Source organism: Passer domesticus, chromosome 11 (assembly GCF_036417665.1).
Source record: "Passer domesticus isolate bPasDom1 chromosome 11, bPasDom1.hap1, whole genome shotgun sequence".
NCBI lineage: Eukaryota > Metazoa > Chordata > Aves > Passeriformes > Passeridae > Passer > Passer domesticus.
This window is the reverse complement of record NC_087484.1, coordinates 16,577,109-16,598,123: the sequence shown is the minus strand read 5'-3', so window position 1 is coordinate 16,598,123 and position 21,015 is coordinate 16,577,109. Positions and strand designations below refer to the sequence as shown.

General features: G+C 37.3%; 1 protein-coding gene across 1 annotated transcript in view; it reads right to left on the bottom strand.

Moving 5' to 3' along the window:
• Positions 1-1,339: 1,339 nt before the first annotated feature.
• CUL3 (cullin 3) overlaps positions 1,340-21,015 on the bottom strand; it is a 55,083-nt gene continuing 35,407 nt past the window's right edge. Inside the window, exons 6-16 of the mRNA XM_064385974.1 lie at positions 20,459-20,687; positions 18,680-18,825; positions 15,673-15,849; positions 14,475-14,645; positions 13,029-13,136; positions 9,910-10,034; positions 9,446-9,542; positions 8,345-8,479; positions 3,331-3,517; positions 2,441-2,586; positions 1,340-1,818 (exon numbers count right to left, since the gene is read on the bottom strand). Coding sequence (XP_064242044.1) covers positions 1,687-1,818; positions 2,441-2,586; positions 3,331-3,517; positions 8,345-8,479; positions 9,446-9,542; positions 9,910-10,034; positions 13,029-13,136; positions 14,475-14,645; positions 15,673-15,849; positions 18,680-18,825; positions 20,459-20,687 — 1,653 coding nt within the window. The 3' untranslated portion in view covers positions 1,340-1,686. The remainder of the gene's footprint in view (positions 1,819-2,440; positions 2,587-3,330; positions 3,518-8,344; positions 8,480-9,445; positions 9,543-9,909; positions 10,035-13,028; positions 13,137-14,474; positions 14,646-15,672; positions 15,850-18,679; positions 18,826-20,458; positions 20,688-21,015) is intronic.

The window sequence follows — 21,015 nt, the reverse complement described above, 5'->3', positions numbered from 1 at the left end:
GGTTATAACACAATGTTAAAATAGAAACTATGCTATGTAAGATATTTGTTTAAGAAAGGGCTCGCACCAGACAGAAGCCACAGGACACCTAAATCTTTCAGAGAAAGGGAATTTATTGCTCCCTTATCAGCAGAAAATTAACTTCTTCCCACCTTGCTCAGACAGGAAGACGGCATGAGGATTCAGAGGAAGAAGTTGACAGTGGCCAGACAGAATCCTGTGTTTGAATGTAATTTATGCATCATATATGAGGTGTATGAATATGCAACAGGCAATTGTTTTTAAGGGTTAATCCTCTGTTAACGGGTGTCCTGTTTCGGGCTTGTGTTGCCCAGAAAAAGGTACCTGGACGTCCGTATCTTTTTGTTTTTATTGTCTCAAATGTTTAAATTTTATTATTCTAATTATATTACTATTTTTATAACCATTTTATTACTATTAAACTTTAAAAATTTCAAAAACAAATGACTGGCGTTTTTCACACACACTCAAAAATTTCTAACTGTGAGAAGAATGATGCCACCAAACTGCTATTTTTAATCTATTTTTTGCAGCATACTGTCAAGAAGAAAAAAAGTTTCAGGGTAAGAACTAAAAATTTCATTACAGTAACAATTTTTTATTGCAGGTTTAAAATGCATTTTTAAAAACAAATAGTGCACGCTGGCTTCACTTTAATCTCCTGAAATATGCATTTATGATGGGAAGCCCTGGGGCTACAGCTCCATCTATGATGTTTATTAACAAAATATAATCCCAGTATTTCCCCAGGGGACAGTATTTAGTTCCAAAAGATTGTCAACCCTGTACTCTAACACACTTGAATTAATTGTTTGTGTACACTAAATCCATTTATTTTAAATTTATTTTGTCTACATTTAGTGAAATAAAAACATCGCCCTGTACAATCCACCATCAGCAGTGAGTACAACAGCAAAAATTATTATACAGTTTATACACACTAAAATCTTGTCCTTTTTCCTATAAAGAAACCAGAAAAAACCTAATCAATATAGAGTTTAATTTAGAAGAACTCAAATTACAGAAGGGAAAGCCAAAATTATTACGGTCTTTTCTGAGCCCCCAGAAGTTCCTGATTCATGTTGTTGGAGCAGTGAGTGCAGCTGGAAGAGTGAAGCATGCTCAAGTTGTCTTCCTGGGTCGTCAAAAAAATTAGCAAGTATTTAAATTAAACATGTCTAGTTAAAAAAACATTTGAAGCAGAGCAAGGTAAGTGGGAATTTTGCCTTACCACTCGTGGTTTCTTTTAAACCCAACTTATACAATGCGCGAAGTGCTAAGCAACACTACAGAAACACATTTACATCAACACTGAAGATCTGGGGAAATGAAATTCCAACAAATTTATTTTTTTAAATGAGCTGTATTTTCTAAAGTCATTTTTATTTCTGTTTTCATACAGTATTGAAAACAAACGCGGCACATTCACATTTTCCCGAAGAATTGTAAGGATGATCTCTACAGGGATAACGTTGAAAAGCCTGAAGCTCAATTAATTCATGTCAAAAACTCTCAAAAGGAGTAAAAGGCTTGATCTGAATGGTCTAGAACATGTACTGTAATTTAATAGAGGAGATGGTCGTCTTAATATTAATGATTTAAAAGAACTTCCCAGTTCATGCGAAGAGTATAGTCCAAGAATAAATCAAATTTTCTGAACGCATTTTATGCTACGTAAGTGTATACTTTGCGATCCTCAGGTGTTCGTGCCAAATATTCTCTCTCAATAAGTCCTTCAATACGTTTTTTAATAACAACTGGACTTGGTAAGAATCGGGCCTTCAGCTGCTGAGTTACCTAAAACAAAATAAAACCCAACAATTTAAAATCACAGCACAAGGAAGAACCTGAAGTACCCTAACAGAACACAGCAAACAGAAAAATGTATTAAGGCAGAGATGGTGACAACTATGGAGCATAAAAAGCAGCCTGCAGACTTCTGACAGTCCCTCCACTTGCTTGCTCATGTTGGGGTATGATTCAAAGCTCCACAGAGGCATGGTCACAACCTGAGAATGCTCCCAATTTCACAGCTCTAAGGGAGTTCAGGAGTGCAAAATGTGTCATGTCCTGGAGCTGTGTGAGCTTAGCAGTGAAAAGCAGCAGGACTGCTTCTCTGCTAAGAGCTCAAATCTCTCTAGCCTGGACCCAACAGTCAGTAACAAGATCAAAGCACACTGGTTTGCTTTTCAAGCAATTTAACAGCATAACAGCACTAAAAGCAGGAAGGAAAACTAGATACACCCATGAGTACATGCTAAAGTAAAGGGAAGGATTTAGGTGTGTCTTCAGACAGACATGGAGAAAAGAAAGGATGGGTTAAATACAACATCTCTCAAAAGCCTTTCAGAATCATGTTAGTAAGAGCTGTGTAACTTTAATGAGATAACAGCAAAAGCAAAACTCTGTACTAGCATACCTCTGCTACTAGCACGTTGTGTTGCATCTTCTTTCTAGATTTCATTATCCGAACTATAGCAGCTTCTATCTCATGTTTTCTGTCATCATCTACTTTCTGCCTTGTTTCTTTCCTTTCTGGATCAGATTCTCCTTGTTTGGCAGCAACTTAAAGAAAACAGATAATGTAAATTATGTTAGCAAAATTAAAATGTATTTCATTGTGTGTTAGCGTCACTATTTATTTCATCTAGACATCAAGTTATATTTTCCTGAGTTTTGACATTTTCAAAGTTGATTTTTTTTTTTTAAATGAAAAGCAGCCACAAGAACATACTAACACTTTCTGGCATATTTTGATAGCAACTGACACGATAACAAACTGTTATTTAATTATGACTATGTTATGTTAAAGTTTGAACAGTACTCAAATCTGCTTACAGGCACAAGCACCAGCACTTCTATAAGCTAATGAAGTGGTTATTATACACTCAGCTTCCCTTATTTGTTAAACCCACATCACTGCCCAAAACCATTATAATTTACCTGGTACTAGAAAATGGCTGTTGTATTATGGGCTAAAAACATTACTCATTTCACTGCAGTACAGCAACTTATACGGCAAGTTTCCTATTTCTGAATCAATCAGTAGCATATTTTTAATTTTATTATTTAATTTGAATTTTATTTTTCTTTCAGTATTTCCTGTAAGAGATAATTACAAATTTTGTCAAGTAAAAGGCTTGACTTCCACAGTGTTCTTGTCATTTGAATTTTCATTTCCATGCAACTAAACACCAAGAAAAAAATAATTCTCCTTTTACCTCCATGGACATCAATCCTGCAAAAGATAATGTGAAGTTTTAACGCAGATTTGGGACTGCAAGAGAGCAGAATATAAAGCTGACTTACCCGTCTGAATCTTGACTCTGTGTAGTTTAGATGTGAACTGATCATTCACTGTAAATATATGACCATTTTCTATTTCTTTTGACTTGGGCTCTTTTGTGAGAACACGTTGTGTTGGTTTGCCACATGCAAGGGACTGTAGGGCTCTAACCAGTTCTCTTTCAGGGATGTCAGTTTCCTGCTGGATTTCCTAAAGAAGAATACTTAGTTAGCTTATGGCTGTGCCAGGAGTATTGTGTGTTGCACAAATTGCTTAAAAGTAATACTGTGACAGTTGTGGCACTTGGAAGGTCAGAACTCATGCAGCAGCAAGGTCTCAGTGGGTACTGTGCAAAATGATCCACCCGGGTCAGCACTCAGCAAATTCTGTCACATGAACAGTCACCATGAGCTGCAAGGAGAAGAATGAATAGCCAGCTGTTCCATCTCCCTGCAATTGCTGAGAGGGCTGAAAGGATTTGTTAACTGTTTCCAGGGTGTGTTGAACAGGGTGAAACCAAACCTTCTGACTAACTCAGTGATGGAAAGCATCCATGCTGTTCATGACCATTCCTGACCAAGAGCTGCACAAATACTTCTGTGTTCAGCCACACTGTTTAAAAGATCTTTACAAATGGAGCAAGCAACGTCTGGTTTCACTGTAGCATACAAATACTCTAGATCATACCTCCCTTCTGAATACCTCCAACAATTTATTTAGAGCCCAGATGCCTTTGGCTAGGACTTCTCCAGGTGAAACACAAAAAGAGCTTGGAACAACACAAGAACTTGGAAGAAGACTGTTTGTAAAACACGTACACAAACTGGTGAACCTCTGTCAGTGCTCTCAAGAGTCAGCTGAGAGATGGATGTCAGGCAAGTCAGCAGGGTTCATGAGCTAGTAAATAAATTACACTGGATGCAGAATGATGCCTTAATATGCTCTAGGAGAAGGCCAACTGTGCTGCTGTCTCAGACCTAATGTGTTTCCTGAGCTCCCATTCAGTAAAAGTTCATTTCTTCTCTTTTCTTCCTACTTCTAGCCTGAGGAAACTGCAGTCACTTCTGATTTCATATTCCCATTCAGACTCCTGAGGGACTCGTAGCAGCTAAAGAGAAAAAACAAACCTTGCAGACATGCAGCTGCCCACAAGAGCTATCCCTTTCTCAGCTTCCCCAACTTTGGTTCCAAGGGCAGTATCAAGCTCTTACACTGGCCCCATAAATTCCTGATTCTTGTGGCACACAAGTCCATGTGATGACCTCAGCTTAAAAACAGCAGTAAGAACTCCAAGTGATCAAAATCCTAAGATGTGCAAACTACAACAACTTGTTAAAAGTTCTTTAAAGGGTGACCAGAAAAATCCAACTAAATTTTATCAAATAATTATATTTCTTGAGTATACTCAAGTTATTTCTTAAATCAACCCAGAAAAAACAGCCACTGTTCTGTCATCAGGCACCACTGACAACATACAATAAAAATGACTGGATGTACTGGTTTTGACTCAGACTTTTATCAGGAACTGGACTGCACCTCATGCACAGAATCTCACTACCAGGCTCAGACAAAATAGGTATTATTTTCAACTTGACCCAACACTACACACAGAGTGATGACTCAACATGGAGCCATGCAAAACTGTTTTTGACATAAGGTCAAGTGAACTAGAATGATGTAAAAAGAATAAAATCACCCAGTCCAAAGTTTAAAAAAATTCAGGATTTTTGATACCTTCTGGTTATAGATTATTTGGAAACACTAATATGTTCCTAAGAGAATTCTCAGGAAGCATAATGCATTCAGAAACACTTATACCATTTGAAATAAATTATGTGGATATTCACAACTTAACTATTTACTAGTATCAAAATGCTTCTTCCCAAGCTGCTCACAGAAAGTTACTATTTCTTCCTTTGCTGCTTTATTTAAAACACAGTTGTCACCTTCACACATTTTTTTTCAGATTCAGTGCAAAATAATATTTTAAAAAATCCCAAGAAGCTATAATCCTTTACATGGTCATAATAACAAAAAATATTACTGAAATGGACTGATCAGTATAAACTTACCAAACCAAGGAAAAGTGCAAGATTTCAGAGCTTAGATAAATAAAAAGCCTTAAAGACTACAAACCAAACCTTATTAAGCTTATTAATGATGTAATGCCAGTGACATGCAGGCTCCCAAACTTTGGTTTTTAATCAACAGTTAAAATGAATCCTTTCAAAATTACATCACTTCTACAAGGCCATGTATATATACTGTGCTTTTAACAAAGGTGAAACAAACAGCAAAAGGGAATTTGAGGGGTTTCATGCTACCCATCCTTCTATAAACCACTGTCTATTTGCTGTTGTACTTCACTCAAACCATTTCACTTTTAGAGTTTACAACCCAGCATTAAAGTAAGGACCACAAATAATTGCACTGCAATATGCTGCCTCAGAAGGAGCCAAAACTTTCAAGCTGAATTAAAAAAATGCAGCTATGAATGTAAATGGGAATAACAGATGTTCCTGTGCTCTCTTTCCCTCAGCCTGTAGCATAATGTTTTCCTGAACATATTTTTATGTAGATATTTTATGTAGCAGTGAGAAATGTATACTTCTTCCCCATCTCCAAAAATGCCTTATTTTAAAAAACACATTAAATTTGTGCACAGGAGTAGTACTGATTACACAATGTCAGTGCTAAAATATTACCAAGTGAGAGCTCTGTCTGGGGGCTACAAAAGAGATCATTCCAGGTATGGAACTCTGACAGTTCTATATAGGAACACAGATTATTAGAAGGAAAATGTGCAGAAAAAAACAAAGGAAAAGAACTGTCATTTTGTTGAAATAATAAATTTTTAGTTTTATTTACAGACTACAAGTTGTGTACCTTCCTAAGCAGATAGCAAAAGAGGGAACAGGTAGTCTAATTTACAGTTCTAATCTCTCATATCTGTGGAATTAATCCACAACCTAACTTCTACTATGGTCACATTTGTATTTCTTGTTTGTTAAACATAGAGAATCATGCTTATTTCTGATGCCATTACAAAAAAATGAGCATTTCACCTTTCAAAATACTGAGCTGTAATCTAAATCAACTGAAAAATATGTTGAGTGTAAGACTTGATTAGAAAATGAATATGTAGAAAACATTAGCATTCTTTGAAGGCCTGCATGAAGATTCTCTTCCACTTCAATAGCATTAACCTGCACCTATATGGCCAATAGCTATTTTGCATATACAAATGAAATGTTGCTGTATGGAAATACAATAAATGTATACATTTTTTGTGAAGAACTTTTTCTATGCAACGATCTTTTAAGCTTCCATAGTATTTTATGGATAATTTTTGCATTATTAGTATCCCATTTGTTTCCTCAATCACATGGCCTAATGGTTATTAGGATTATTATGAAGATCTTATCAAGTTTGCAATGAATAATCACACTGAATGCAAAATAAAACAGCAAAGTCTGTTGAGCTGTGAGTCTGCAGAAACACTTGTGTATCAAAGAGTTTTAGGATACACCAGCACACACAAGTCAGCTCACATGCTCTGCTGCACTGAAAGCACCCATCTGACACAACAGAGAAGGAATGGTTGCCCAGCACTCAGCAGTTAATCAGGTATCCAACAATCAATGAGCAAAGATAAAATTCATTCTCCTCTGAAGTTTTCGTACGCTTTCCTGGCTGGGCTTAAAGACAACTCCCACACACTTCACTAAAGAAACCAAACAACACAAATATGCCTCCTTAATGTTTTAGTTCAAGTGGGACACAAAGCAAGAGCTAAAGAACTCCCAAATCAGAAATAAACAAAACACACAACCTAAAAGCAGATGGACATATTTCTCTATCATCTGGTCTTGGTAAAATAAAGTATAATTTAGAGCATGGATTAAAAACTGTATTTTTCACTGCTCTCCCAAGTGTTATTTATTCATATTAGCTAAAGCTCTATTACTCATTAAGCCTGCAATTTGGTGGAAAAAGGCAGCTACTAGCCCAGTTTCAAAATCAGCTTCAAGAAAAAAGAGCTGTTAAGTCCCCCTCCTTGTTTTCACTCACTGAAATATTCTGCAATGTACTCAAAGCTGTAATGCTCCTGCAATGGATTTCATGACACATAGGACTTTGTGTTCTAAAATAACATTTTAAATTATCAGTAGTTTATTAAGAGTCCCTTATCAAAACCTGCCTTCCTTAATCACTACTGAGACCATTTCAAAGAAATTTTCTTTATTAACAGGCTAGAAGTATGCCAAATAAGCTGAAAACACAATCCAAACAAAAAGGCAGATAATTATTGCTATGCATAGCACAGTCAAAAGCAGATGAGAAAACCTGGAAATAACTGTTTCAAACTGCATCCATACTGCTTTTCAAGGCTGCCAATCCTCTCTCAAGCAGAAGATAATGTCCAAAACAAAACTATCAATTTACCTTAACAATATAGTGCTCACACAACAAAGCACATGATCCTCCTCCTCTCCTAAAGTCTTCTTCATCATCATCATCATCTCTTAGCAGACATTTCAACCTTTCCCAGCAACACCCCTCTAGTCTCCTTGTTAAGGATCTATCCAGACCCTTTTTCACTGTCCCTTCTGGCTGATCAGCTCAGAGAAGGGCTGAAAGTTCTTTGATTCATCCTCCAGCTCAGTCCAGCCTGCCAATTTTACTTAGGTATTCAAGAAGCCAGGATAAACCCTTCTCCACCCTTTGGCCACTAAATCCAGTTTCTCAAAGACAAAATGAGGAAATGGAGCCACCTGCTGCATTTCAACTTCAGCTTTTCTACAGCTCAATGGCCTGGAACAACCACACTCACAATTCTCAAACATTTCTGAAACCTTCAGCTCCCAAATAATTTCCTCCCCTAGAACTGCATCAGGTGCATTGCTAATGATCTGCTTGGCATGATCCAAACTCAAATAGAATAAGAGGCACCTGATCTTCAGATGCCTAACTCAGGAGGACAAGAAAGTGTCCAAACCAGTTATTTAGAATCAGGTAAGAAACCGACAGACTTACCTCAAACGTGTATTTTTCTCTGTTGTTAAATAGCATTAATATTGTCATCTGGAAAGTGGAGACTTGCAATATGTGCTTCCGTGTATTTGAGCCAGTTACTTGGGCACCTCCTACACCAACTTCTGAGCCATCTTCCTATTTTAAAATTCCAAAAACTACTGTTAGATTATTCTTCAGTGAAAACTGTTTTATTCTGATAAGATGGAAGTTTCATGATGAAACATTTCTCTAGGTGATCAGCCTACAGAAGTGACAGAAAAGCAAACACCTGGGGGCATGGCCAGGATGCTCCTCCAGCAGCTGCCTTACAGTGCCAGGGAGGATGAGTTGGAGGCTCAAACAGAGCCCAGACCAAACACTGACCATTGCTGAGGATGGAGACTTCATCACCTCTGAGGCCCCTGCTCCATTACCAGTTCACCCTACAAGTTTTCCTAAGCTTATCTTTAAAGTTATCAACATATTTATCCTACAGTAACACAATTTCAGCATCCTCACAAGTGCATGTTATTAATACATTGTTGTAAGACTTCTACTTTCAATTTGCATTGCCTCCTACATCCCCAAGCATCATGCCATTAACTAGTTCTAGCTTAGCCTTTTAGTACTGGTCTAATCACTACAAAATTCCTTTCTTGTAAACATACAAATTAAGCATTGAACTTCTATAAACTCTGCTGGAGTATTTTTTTGAAAAAAAAAAAAAAATGTTGTTTACATTGCACTGTGCACATGAAAAGCAGGCTAAACTTGGCTTAGCAAAAGCAAGTAATAAGTTTCTTTTCACTTTTCACTGACAGTCCAAAAAATCCAAACCCCTCAAATGACTGAGGTCCCTTCAAGATCACTTTTATTACTTTTCTACAAGTAAAAGATGATGATGATTGATGCATTCAAATTAAATTCAGAGGGGGAAAAATGTCAAAACAAAATTACTGCACAGAAAGAATCAGACTATAAGGCTGATGGAAGGTATCTTTTTCTTATTCTTACATGCTCAATGGGTTTGCTTTTATTTTACAGAATTCTGAAGTTATTAAAAAAAAGCATTTGCTTACTTTTAACAAAAGATACAATATTTATATAATCTTGATTCTCTACCTTTTTAACAGGCCCATAGAAAGTGGCATTGAGATCTGCAGAACCCATGTGATGCTGGAGTGTCAGCTGTCGCCCACTGTGTTTGGCTAAATAAAATCTGTAATAGAATTGAAATGAGAACAATATATAGCTCACATTTTGTATTGAAGAGGAAATACATTTTAAAGTTACATAGCCTTTTGGAGCTATTGAGGACATCCTTAAAACATTTATAACCTTTTGCTTTTTCAAAACATCAACTTCTCATATTCTATTTAAAATCTCTAAAAACCTCAAGCATCATAATGCAAGTATTGCATTCTCCAATTTTCACATAAACTGAAAAAAAAAACCAGTTTGCCAGCATAACTTTAACAGTAAAGCTGTTAAAAAAACCATCTGTGCAGGTAAAAAAAAAATCTGTACAGGTAAGTTCAGAAAGTTTCTTCTTAAACCTCTACCTAAAAATCTGCAGTAACACATACCTTCTAAATATTTCAAAAGCATGCCTGGGAGCTGGAGGGATGTTGCACTTTGGTGTGGCTGACTGGGTAGGCCAGTAACCTGTTGTGAGGACACGCACTGTGAGATCAACACCTCCTAGTGAGACCTAAGGGTAATTGGAAGAAAACATACACTGTTTTAAAACAAGACCATGTTTCACCATTTTGTCTGTATCAGTGTCAAATACCTAGAATTTTGTCTAACTACAAAAGAAATAGACATATCTGTAAACATTATTTTTATAAATCCAGACAAATACATTGATTCATCACTATCAGAGCAGATGGTACAGCAAAAACCCTCTACATTATTCCCCTCTGGCATTTAAGAGCATACAGAATTGAAGAAAAGGAATTCTTAATCAAGAACTAAGTGTCTGTGATCATAAACAGAACTTGTGATACGCACAACAGATCTTTGTAAATGGGTTTTTTGATGACATGCAATAAAGCTGGGTTGCATGAAACATGTCAGTTTCAAAAGAACTCTTTGTAAATGTATTCTCTGGAAGTAGAGAGGAAATACTACCTGATGTTGAACCATAGGGAGCTTATCTGTGGACTGCAATGCCAGCAGTACTCATTTTTGCACAGCCCACCTATCCTATCTCCCTAAGGACAGCCATGACTGAGTATTCAGCCCTGGTGAGGAAACATTTCCCAGCTCAAGTGCTGATCTATAAAGATGTGTTGGCAGATGATAAAGGTCTGGCTACCAGTGATGCATAACCCTCATTAGGTATTCCAACTAAGCTGAGCATTATTAAGCTTAAAATTGACTTCTTTCAGCTTTAGGAGGTAGAACCAATACCTTCAAAGAGCACACATTATGGACAAAAAACCAAAACAAACAATATTCAACTTCTATAAATCTACTACACAGAAATAGAGCACATTATGTTTTAGAAGGTCCAAAGCTGCCACCTAAACTCAAACTTTCACTATTCAATAGCAGAGCAGCATTCCCATGCACTACAGAAGAGTTTTTGTATTGTGTGTACTGAATGCCTGTGTGCACCAACCAGCTTGTGCCCAGGAAACTTCTGACAAACCTAAACAAGCTTCAGCAGTTTTCTTCCTCCAGCCAAAGTGTGGGAAAAGGCCATCAGTGCAGACAAAACAATACAGAAAATATATTTACCTGGAACTGAAACATTTGAGCTGAGATGGCAACAATTTGCCAAAATTTTTTGGCCTTTGCCAGACTAGAACACAGCACTAATTCAGAATGCCTCCCATCATATACTACAAGCACTAAGCAGTTGGTAACACAAAAAAGTTTTGGAAGCACTTTATTTTCTAAGATGTCTTTTCAGCATGAAAATGGTATGAATTAGTGGAAAGTGCCCTGAAGTGACCCAGTCTTTACAGAACTCCAAGAAATGGTCCAGGATCACAGTTACAGAAATTTCTCAATCTATGAGCCTGGACTTTCCCTGGTGCTGAGCTTCCCACTTTCTGAGAGCAAACCAATCATCTACACAGACCATGGCACTGCCTATATGTCGGGATAGAGGATCCAGAAGGAAAGTTTGCAGGTAGGATTATTGTGAGCAAAGCAGATGTCTGACACCTCTAGGAGGCACTGTACACATTGAAGGTACTGAAACTGTTTAAAAAGGAGCAGAACAAACTACTTCATATAAAACACAGTATAACCAGCAATTTAACAGTAACAAAATCCCCCAAATCTTCCTGTATTTCCTAAATAGTACTTCTGGAAATTTCATTAAAAGGCCACAATTAGGCTGACCACAAGGAAACCTTCAAATGAACTGCTGGTGTCTTGCCAAGAGAAAGATGAAGTTTCAAATAAAGCCTAACAGAACATCTGTTAGCATTTTAAATTCATCTTCTTAGCTGTAAATAGCTAAAAAGAAGATAGAGATATCATTTATTAACTCACTTATTTTAAGACTGTCACGTAAAGTACATGAATCTTAAAGCACAGCCCCATCTTTCTCTACATGTCCAAGCCTGCCATGCTACCAAAAAAAAGGGAATACTTCAACAAATTTTGATTGAAATTTGTATTTCAAGCATTCCAGAAGCAAAACATGACTAGCCTCTAAAGCAGAGAAACCAAACATCCAGTAGTAAAGCTGCCTGTCCAAAAACACCTTTATCCACTTCCTCTCCATCCTTTTCTGAATCCCCTTAGAGAACATGCTGTTCTCCTCATGATGAGTCACAGAATGCTGATGAGAAGGATTTCAGTCAACTGCTTCAAGACAACAAAGATTTCATATCACCTTGTACAACCAGGGACACTGGACAGAGTATATCCATGAAAATACTCCTGGCATTCAGACTTCTGAAACTGACTCAAACAGATTTGATGTACTGACCCTACTTACCTGCACACAGGGAACTACCTGGCTGTTTATTATACACTAGTAAGTGCTCTGAGTATCAGTACAGAAAAATAATATTTTAGAACAAGTAAATTGATATCTCAAAAAGAATGATGTCTCCCTAAAATGTTCCAGGGGCCTACTTTTACAAAAAGATGTATTTTTTCTGATTAAACAACTAAACCAATTTGCAAGAACACTTCAAAAACTAAATTCTGAAATTTGCAATAAAACAGCAGTTTCAGCAAAGGCATTAATTGTATCAGGAAAGCTCAACATGAGATGGTGTGCTTTGCAAATGCCTGCAGCATTTTTCTTGCTCTTAGCAAAAAATCCACACCACAACTGACCGATTAACCCTGGAGAAGGGGAGGCTTTGCTGGCAATGCACTCGGGAGCGGGGCGGGCACCGCGCGTCCCCTGGCGGTGCCGGCCGGCAGAGCCGCTGAGCGGCCACGGCCCAGCCCCTGCGACACGCAGACTCACGGAATGGAACACACATTTCATGGAATGGAACTGGCATGGAAGTTCTCCAGCTGTGCATGGAAGTCCCAGCCGACTCTGGCATTTCAGGAAATGCTGATACAGTGTATAAGATAAGACACACAGTAAAAAAAGGAACAATGCACAAGCTGACCAAGTTCTTCTCAGCACGTGCATCTACCAACAAATGAAGAAGCACAGGTGTGGACACGTGCAGGGTTTGTACTGAAGCAAAAGCTCAAGCACACAGACCCCAGCACTTACCCCTGTCGCCTGAAGATGTTGCCTGAATTCATCCATTGTTGTGTTTGAGATGCTCATGTCCCTGAACATTCCTTCCAGTTTCGATGTGAATTGACATCCACATTCAGTCTAAAACCACACAAAAAAATATGTTGTACCAGCACTATGAAAACAAAGCTTCTGACAGGCAAACTGGAAGGCTAAAGTTAGCTTATAAATCCCCAAAATGGCATTTCTGTACTTTTGGTTACTGGAATTTCCATTTGTATTACATTCACATCTCAGAAAAGATTCCTATAGTATACGAAGATCTAACCCTACACAGATCTTGCTTTCCGCCTCTCCATTACTCTATTTTTATCTTAGATTTCTATATCATATTAAGAAAACTGTGAAAGCTTATCAAATCAAGACATGCACTTTCACCTGCTTTTAGCACAATTCTGTAAAGGGGAATGAACCCTATTTATACAAGGAACTCCTGTTGTCCACGAAGTGTTTTATTTTGAAGGCTGACTGCAGATTACCCAGCAAGATCCCTAGGCCTTGTGAGAATCAGGAACACCTGCACATGGACAGAGGTGCACAGGCAGGGCTGTGTGCCTGTTTCTAACACATACTGTGAATGCATGGCAAGGGAAGCCTGCTAGATGCAGCATCCTGACCACTCTGCAGTTTGTAAGAAAAGAGGGCACTTGATGTGCATTCATTCACCTGGAAATGCATGTGTGCCCTGTGCTTTCTGAACCATCAGGCTCAAAGTGGTGGAGAGGTAACTGAGAAGGAATTAATACTGAGAAATCTGATACAAACGGGCTTGGCTCACTGATGAAGTTATGAAGTTCAAAAATAAGCATCAGTGCAGTTTGCTTTTAGGATCCCTCTGCTTCAGAAGTGCTCTAATTGTTTTTCATGCAACTTGAGAAGAAGCTGCAATAGAACTTCATTTAAAGTCTGTTCAACAATAGGCTTTACCTTCTTCTCCATCTCTTGCTCTATTTACCCAGCTAAGGAAAATGTGTTTCTAAAGGCTGATATGAAGATTTTTTTTTTTCAACCACTTAATCAAAAAGGAATTGAGCAGTATCACCAGTCTGCTGACGGAGACAACTAAACATCAACACAAGTGATAACAAAATTGTACTGTGAATAACGGAAAATCCAGGACAAAACACAGCCTTCAAATTCAGTCACTGCAGTTGTCCTATTATTTAAAAACTTAGAAAAAATGGTTTTCTAGATTGCACTCTCATCACAGGGGCTTTTCAGTGCTTCCTTTTATTTCCATGAAAACATTTGAAAAACCTTTTGTATTTTCTGCTGGGGCTTTCAAAATCAGCTCTGCATTTAGCAGCCATCAAGACTGATATTATCTATACGTCTCATGCAAAACCAGAAGAAACCATAATTATGAAAAACCAAAAAAAGAAAGAAAAACCCCTAAAAAGTATGCAAGTACTGTCTTACCTTTAATTTGGAGATCATATTTTTCTCAGAGTCATCTGAAACACTCTTATTTGTGAGAAGTCTTCTTGCCAAGTGCTGCTTGTAATAGCGTTCAAAAACATCTTTCTCTTGCATAAACCTGAATAAAACCATTGCCTTATCCAATATAGTTTCTACTTCTTGCTCTGTTAGCTGTAAAAGAAGTAATTTTCTCGGTTTAATTTTCTAGCTCAAGTGTCTTACACAGCCTAAGTGTTTAAAGTAATTCACAGCAGCAGATGGTCTAACAGTAGCCAACAAAACTGCTCCAATATATGATTGACAGCCAAAAGAACAGTGCACTAACTCAATAACGTGGAGTAAGAAATAGATCTAAAATGAAGGGAAAGGCAAGGGAAATGGGAAACAATGAATGGGCAGAATTTGATAAATACAGTAAAAGTTCCTGGGTAAGCTTAAAACAGCATGATAGAAATCAGTATTAGGAGTAGAAAATTTCATGGAATGAAAGCTTTTAACTGTTAAGACATGTTTTGCAAAGCCTGTCTAGTGCCACACTAATAAAATTATTTTTTGTTTTATAAAAAACCAGAATTTACTATTTGATTCCCAAAGCGTAAGTTGTATGCTCTAATACTAAGTTTTATTTAGAGTAACTGAAGCCTCAGGTGAACCATCCTGTCCAGTCTGGATTCTGTACCTCAGAAAATGTCATGAAAGAAGCCAAGTCTGAAGGCAACAGATGTACTCAGAACTAGTATACAGATATGGTAATAGTTCCCTGGTATGTAAAAACAGTAAAAAGCAGCAAAGACAAATCCTTTTCTCTAACCAAATTAATTTTCAGAAGAAATTATTAGATAATGAGAATAGCTGCCAAACTATGAATATACTTAAGGAAATGATATGTAAGGTTTCAAAAGAAGGGAGCTGCAGAATCTACCACAACCTAATTGTTTTTTGAGACAGTATTGCTATAAGTAGTTCAGATATGCTGCTTCAGAGGTAGGTGACAAGCCACAGAGATCTCTTTATGCCTGATTTTTCTGTAAGTTCAGATCTAAAGTGTTATGAACTCAGATGTCTTACATACACCTTTTTGAAGGTAAAATTATCATTTCTCTTAATACAAAAATAATTCTTAGAAAAGTAGCTTAGTTTAATTCCATCCAAGTTTACAGAGCAAAAAGCATGATATTTTGAGCTGATTTATACTTACTCCCTTGACTCCCTTTTTCAGCTTATCATCAATAAATAATGAGAGGTACTCTGGAGACCTGGAGTTGAGGTTGAGGAAGTACTCGAAGTCACCCGCAATCGTCTGCTTGAAGAGCCGGTCGTTATTGAAAGATTCTTGAAGGAAGCGATCAAACCTACTCTTCAAGTCCAGTAAACCCTGTCAAAAATGAGAAGAAAGCAAAAACATTTTACTGATGTGAAGCTGTAAGCTGGGAAACAATAGATGAAGCCATAGAGAAGACCAGATGTACAGATAGAGGTTCTGCAATGATCTCTGCTCAGAATTGTTAGAAATCTGAAATGTCATTTGCCTTTTTAAATTTCTACTGCTGCCATGAATCTCTTATAGAAGCAATTTTCACATAAACTGGCTAAAATATTGGTGTCAAACACTAGTGCAGTTCATTATGATACACTTCTCAGATTAAGAAAACTTTTTAAACACACTTGTTAAACAGGTTGACTTGCTGTATGTTTGAATGAACAACTTAAAGAAGGTATTTGTTGCACTCATTAAGCCTTTTCTATTTCAAACAACATAGACAAAGTCAGTATCATAAACACAGCATATGGGAAAGCTGAGGCTGAGCACCCATTAAGTGCATCCCTAGAGCTACTGAACAAGTTTGAGGAGAAAAGACATTGCAACAACAGGTCTAAACTTGTCAGTGTTTGTTTCTCTCTAATTTAATCCAGGGACATGTTCGGCATGATTCAGTCGTGTGTTTCTTGCTGATCACTAGGAGTCACTGGGAGCACACGAAAGTTAGATACATGCATCAGGGTCCTGAACTAAAACACCTCCTCTGAACTCAACCATTGGACTCTCAGCATCATTTTTACATCTCCACCCAAGGTTAAAGCAACTGAATATAGAAGGGGGAAGGATCTTAACATCACCTGAGCACCTTGCTAAGTATATATGATACACACAGGTTTTAACACAGACAGCATTTGGCAGGCAGGGGGAGAGAATTTCACTTGAGTGTTACATTTGTCAGGGACAACCACTGCCTGCAAAAAACTCTTCAAGTTAAATGATATTTACGTCTTCAGATTCTTAAGAAATTATTCATATGCGGTTACTTAAAGAAGCCATTCAAGAATTACTCAAATATATAGTAATATTTCTTAGGAACTCACCATCTCACTTAAAGGAATGATCTTTAGACAGGCTAATTAATGCGTACTAGAAATTTTAAATTCAAAGTAAATCCCACTATCTCTCTGTTTACCAAGGTTAGCTCATGTCTCCTCTCCAGGAGTACACCATCTGAACAACCTGGTGTTAAACAGGAGAAACTGTTAGTACCTTGAATTACAAAAGCACTTCAACATCCCTTCAAACTATTATACAAAGTTTTAAATCTAATCCCCTGGCAATGCTGTTGCAAGCATCTCACTAATTACACTCAGGGTGATGTCATGTTGTAGAAGCAGTGCTGAGCTATGATGGGGTTTTTTTCTTGATGGTTTAATGCAGCTTCCATGTCTGTCTCCTTGGTGCTATTGTCCTTGACAGATTCACATGAATGTGGCTGAGATGAAAAGAGCAAGGTGGTTTCTCAGTTCATAGATACTCCTCTCTGCTTCCATCCCCTCAGTGGAAGTGGTGGATAAACCTTTCAGGAGGTTTTTCAGACTGAATGTCCATCCCTGCCCCAGGACATCTTCATGAGATGCTGGAGTCCATACTGAGGGGCTGAGCTCTGCCAAAGCACATGGGCAAGTCTTCCTCAGCCTCATTCTGCTTTCCACCTTTGTGCCAGGAAACCTTGATACTATCATTATAATTAAGTTTTCAGATCTGTCTTTCTTGGTTAAATTTTTTATGATACCTCTTTAGGCCCATCAGGAGCTAAATTACTTCAAAGTAATCCAGGCGCTTATTTTCCACATAATTTGCACACATCCCCCCTCCCCTGTTTTTTTTTTCCCTAAATCACACCACCACAAATGTAAGAGTCCTTAATCATTAAAGTAATAATTTTTCAAGGGCATTCTCTCTTCCTTTTACCAGGCCTTGAAGAGGTGATTATTGTGCAAGCCCAGTAAGAAGTTTGCTTCAGCATTGCCAGAAAATTAATAATCCAATCAAAAACGTTTTTATACTCAAATGGCTTCTTCAAAGAGTAACCAGTTGTAGCACAGTTATTGTCTTCAAACAAAACAGCAGAGATTGACAGACATACATTGAATGTTTCTCATGAAGAACACACACAAGGACTTGGACCACACTTCTTAAAAAAATGCAATGTTTAATGAATAAACACTTTCACAATAAATATAAAACATCTTCCAGCTATAGAAACACAGCTTTAAGGTTTAATGAACTCTAAAGGTTTTATATGCAAATTTCAAGCCATTTTCTCAGAGACGATGGAAAAGATGACAAACGGTTCTGAAGCATATTTTGTGATCTTGATAAATTAATGGTACACATTACTTAGTGGGAGACAACAAGAAAGAACACTCACATTTTTTAACATGCAGAACTGTTCTGTTTCTTATGGAGACAGAGAATGGAATGAGTAATTTGTTATGACTGATAAACACATTCACCTCTCAGTCACAGCTAAGCTTGCCATGAAATATTGCCATGTGATTTTTGCCTCAATAAACACTGATAGCTAATGTTACATGAAATTAAACAAAGTGGACACTCTAAAGCTATTTGTCAGCAGCTGGAGACACAGAATTTAAGGAAATTTAAGAAGCTCCCAGCAGTTAGATATTAAGCTGAATAAGTTGTTTATTAAAAGTAAATACTAAAAACCCAAAAACTTGTGCTTTCCAACCAATTTCAGCAAGAGTTCTAAACATGTCTGAAGATTCAGAGAAGGCACATTAAAAAGCATTTGTAAATTTAGCTTATTAATAAGAACCCCTTTTGAATCAATACTAAGGTATACCTCATAAATTGTTTATATGGTGAACTGCTAATGTGGGGAATGTGGGAAAGAAGAGGAAGTAAAGTATTTAACTACCTGAATGTAGTCAACTGGATTCTTTCCTTCTCCCTCTTCAGAAACCAGTGCTTTGCCTTGCTCTCTCAGGTAGGAGCTCATGCACTCACACATTGTCTTCAGACCATTTGGCACACGGCTGAACAACTTGTACATGCAGGCAAGGTCTGCAAGCAAGAATGAGAGATTATGCTGGACACCTCTGTGTGTTACACTTCTGTACCTCATTCATCTCAGAGCTACAGCTGACAGTTGAGTTCAGCCTCTTGAGCCACAGAAAGCATCCTGTAACAGCTCAGGCACCAGATTCTTCTGCTCCCCTCTTTCCTTTAACCCTGACAAGATGCTGACTGCAGCAGCATCAAAATGAAAAGCAAAGACTGTATGCAATTATTCTAGGTTGTCTGTAACAGGGAACCTGTCATTGCTGACCTCCAGGCCAGCAAAAGATGATGCTAATTCTTAAGGACAGTGAACCTATTAGACCTTCAGCAAGATTATGCTTTCCAGCAGTATTTAAGAAAGTACCTTCCAAGATTATCATTCCCAAAATCAAGCATTGCATTAAACGTTTTTTTTGAAAGCAAGTTAAACCAAATAGGACAGCACTGATGTGATGCTTGTTTCTGTATTAAAAGCAAAAACTGGTGAAACTTAGAGTTTATTTGTCTTAAACCCAGTCATACACCTTTACACTACTATGTTTCATATACTACATTACACTACTAGGTTTCATCCACCTAAAATAATGAGAAGTGGCTTAGGCTAAACATTGCTTTCCAAAAGAACAATCCATCCTTGTATCTTTGTGAAAAAAAATCTCATCTTCAAAAGCAGCATTTCCACTCTACTAGTTAACTGAATCAAACCAAGGCCTATTAAAGTTAAACCAATTCCTGTATTTTATGAACCCCCTTCAATATCCTTACACCCTCAGCCCGAAGATTATCTAAACTGGATATTAAAGAAGAAAGTGTTAAGTATAGTATTATCATTTTGTTTTCCAACAGAGTAATTCTTTTTTACAGCTAGGAAATGTGCTCACTTCATGCTCTGACTATCACCTAGTAATTGTGAAAATGCTTTAATGAACAAAGGCCATTAATCTAAGCAGCAAAGCTGCTCCCCATTCTCATGGCTTTAGAGTGAGCACTGATTTCTAAATATAGATACTACAATCCCTCTCTTCGTTATGCTGCTTTAGAAACTTAAGTTATTATGGAAATAGAACTTTCATTCAGTCACTTTGTCCCACATTAACCTCTATTAGGGAAAAGCAAATCAAGCCAAGCCCTTCTGTTTCAACCACTTCAATAAGCTGCTTCTTATCCTTAAAATAACAGAAAACTCCTTTCTGCAGCAATGCTCACTCCCCAGTTGGTCCTGCAATGCTTCTGTTTAAATCTTTCACACAAGTACTTTTTAAATAACTGCCTGTGGACCAAAAAAGTGTAATGCATTGTCACAAATACATATTAGAGGAATGGAAATAATAAAATAAAATGGCTCATGGTCAACTGGAGACAAAAGCCACTACAGCAGATTTGTACTTTTCTTATAAGATATTTGGTTTACCAAAAAACTACCTGTATCTGGTACAAAACAGAAACAAGTTAAGTGTAAGATGGCTCTTAAAACAGAGCCCAAATAGTCACTGAATAGTCTCAGATGTTTGTGAAACAGTTACTAAATGTTTCCACAATTACACAGAAACACAGATGTTAAGCTTGACTTATCCCATGCTTAAAAACAATAAGCAGTATCAGAAGCATTTGTGTCTCACAAATGATGCAGTCTTACCTTCTGTCTTCCCATTCTTCAGCATATGAACTAGCCCAGAGTTCTCCATTTCCACTATAGTTTTCATATGCTTGGAAATAAGCTCCCTCTCAACAACTTTCACAATGGGTTCTTCTGTTGATTTATCCAGACAATGCATCACCCGCTCTATTTCTTCATTAATTCTAGCTTCTACTTTCTTTATATATACAGAAGCACTGTTTTCAGCTAAAAATTTCTGACTTTCCATCTGTAATTAACAAAAATTAATGCTTTAGACTTTTTTGTAAAGGGTAAAAAGGAAACATGTCAGTATTTATAAGTAAGTTCAAATCAAACACAGCATGTCCAACACATCCAAGATTCACACACACACCTAACACAAAATAAAGGTTCTATTATACTAAATGTGTTAATAAGGGGCTACATGCAATATAAACAATGTATTTTTCACAGCAAAACAACCCAAGCCAACTTAGTTTCCCGTTACCAACTACAGTTTTAGCCACAGGTTCAAAGAAAACAAAGATGGGGAAAGGGAGGGATCAAAAATTCCTTCCAAATACCAGTTTATGGTA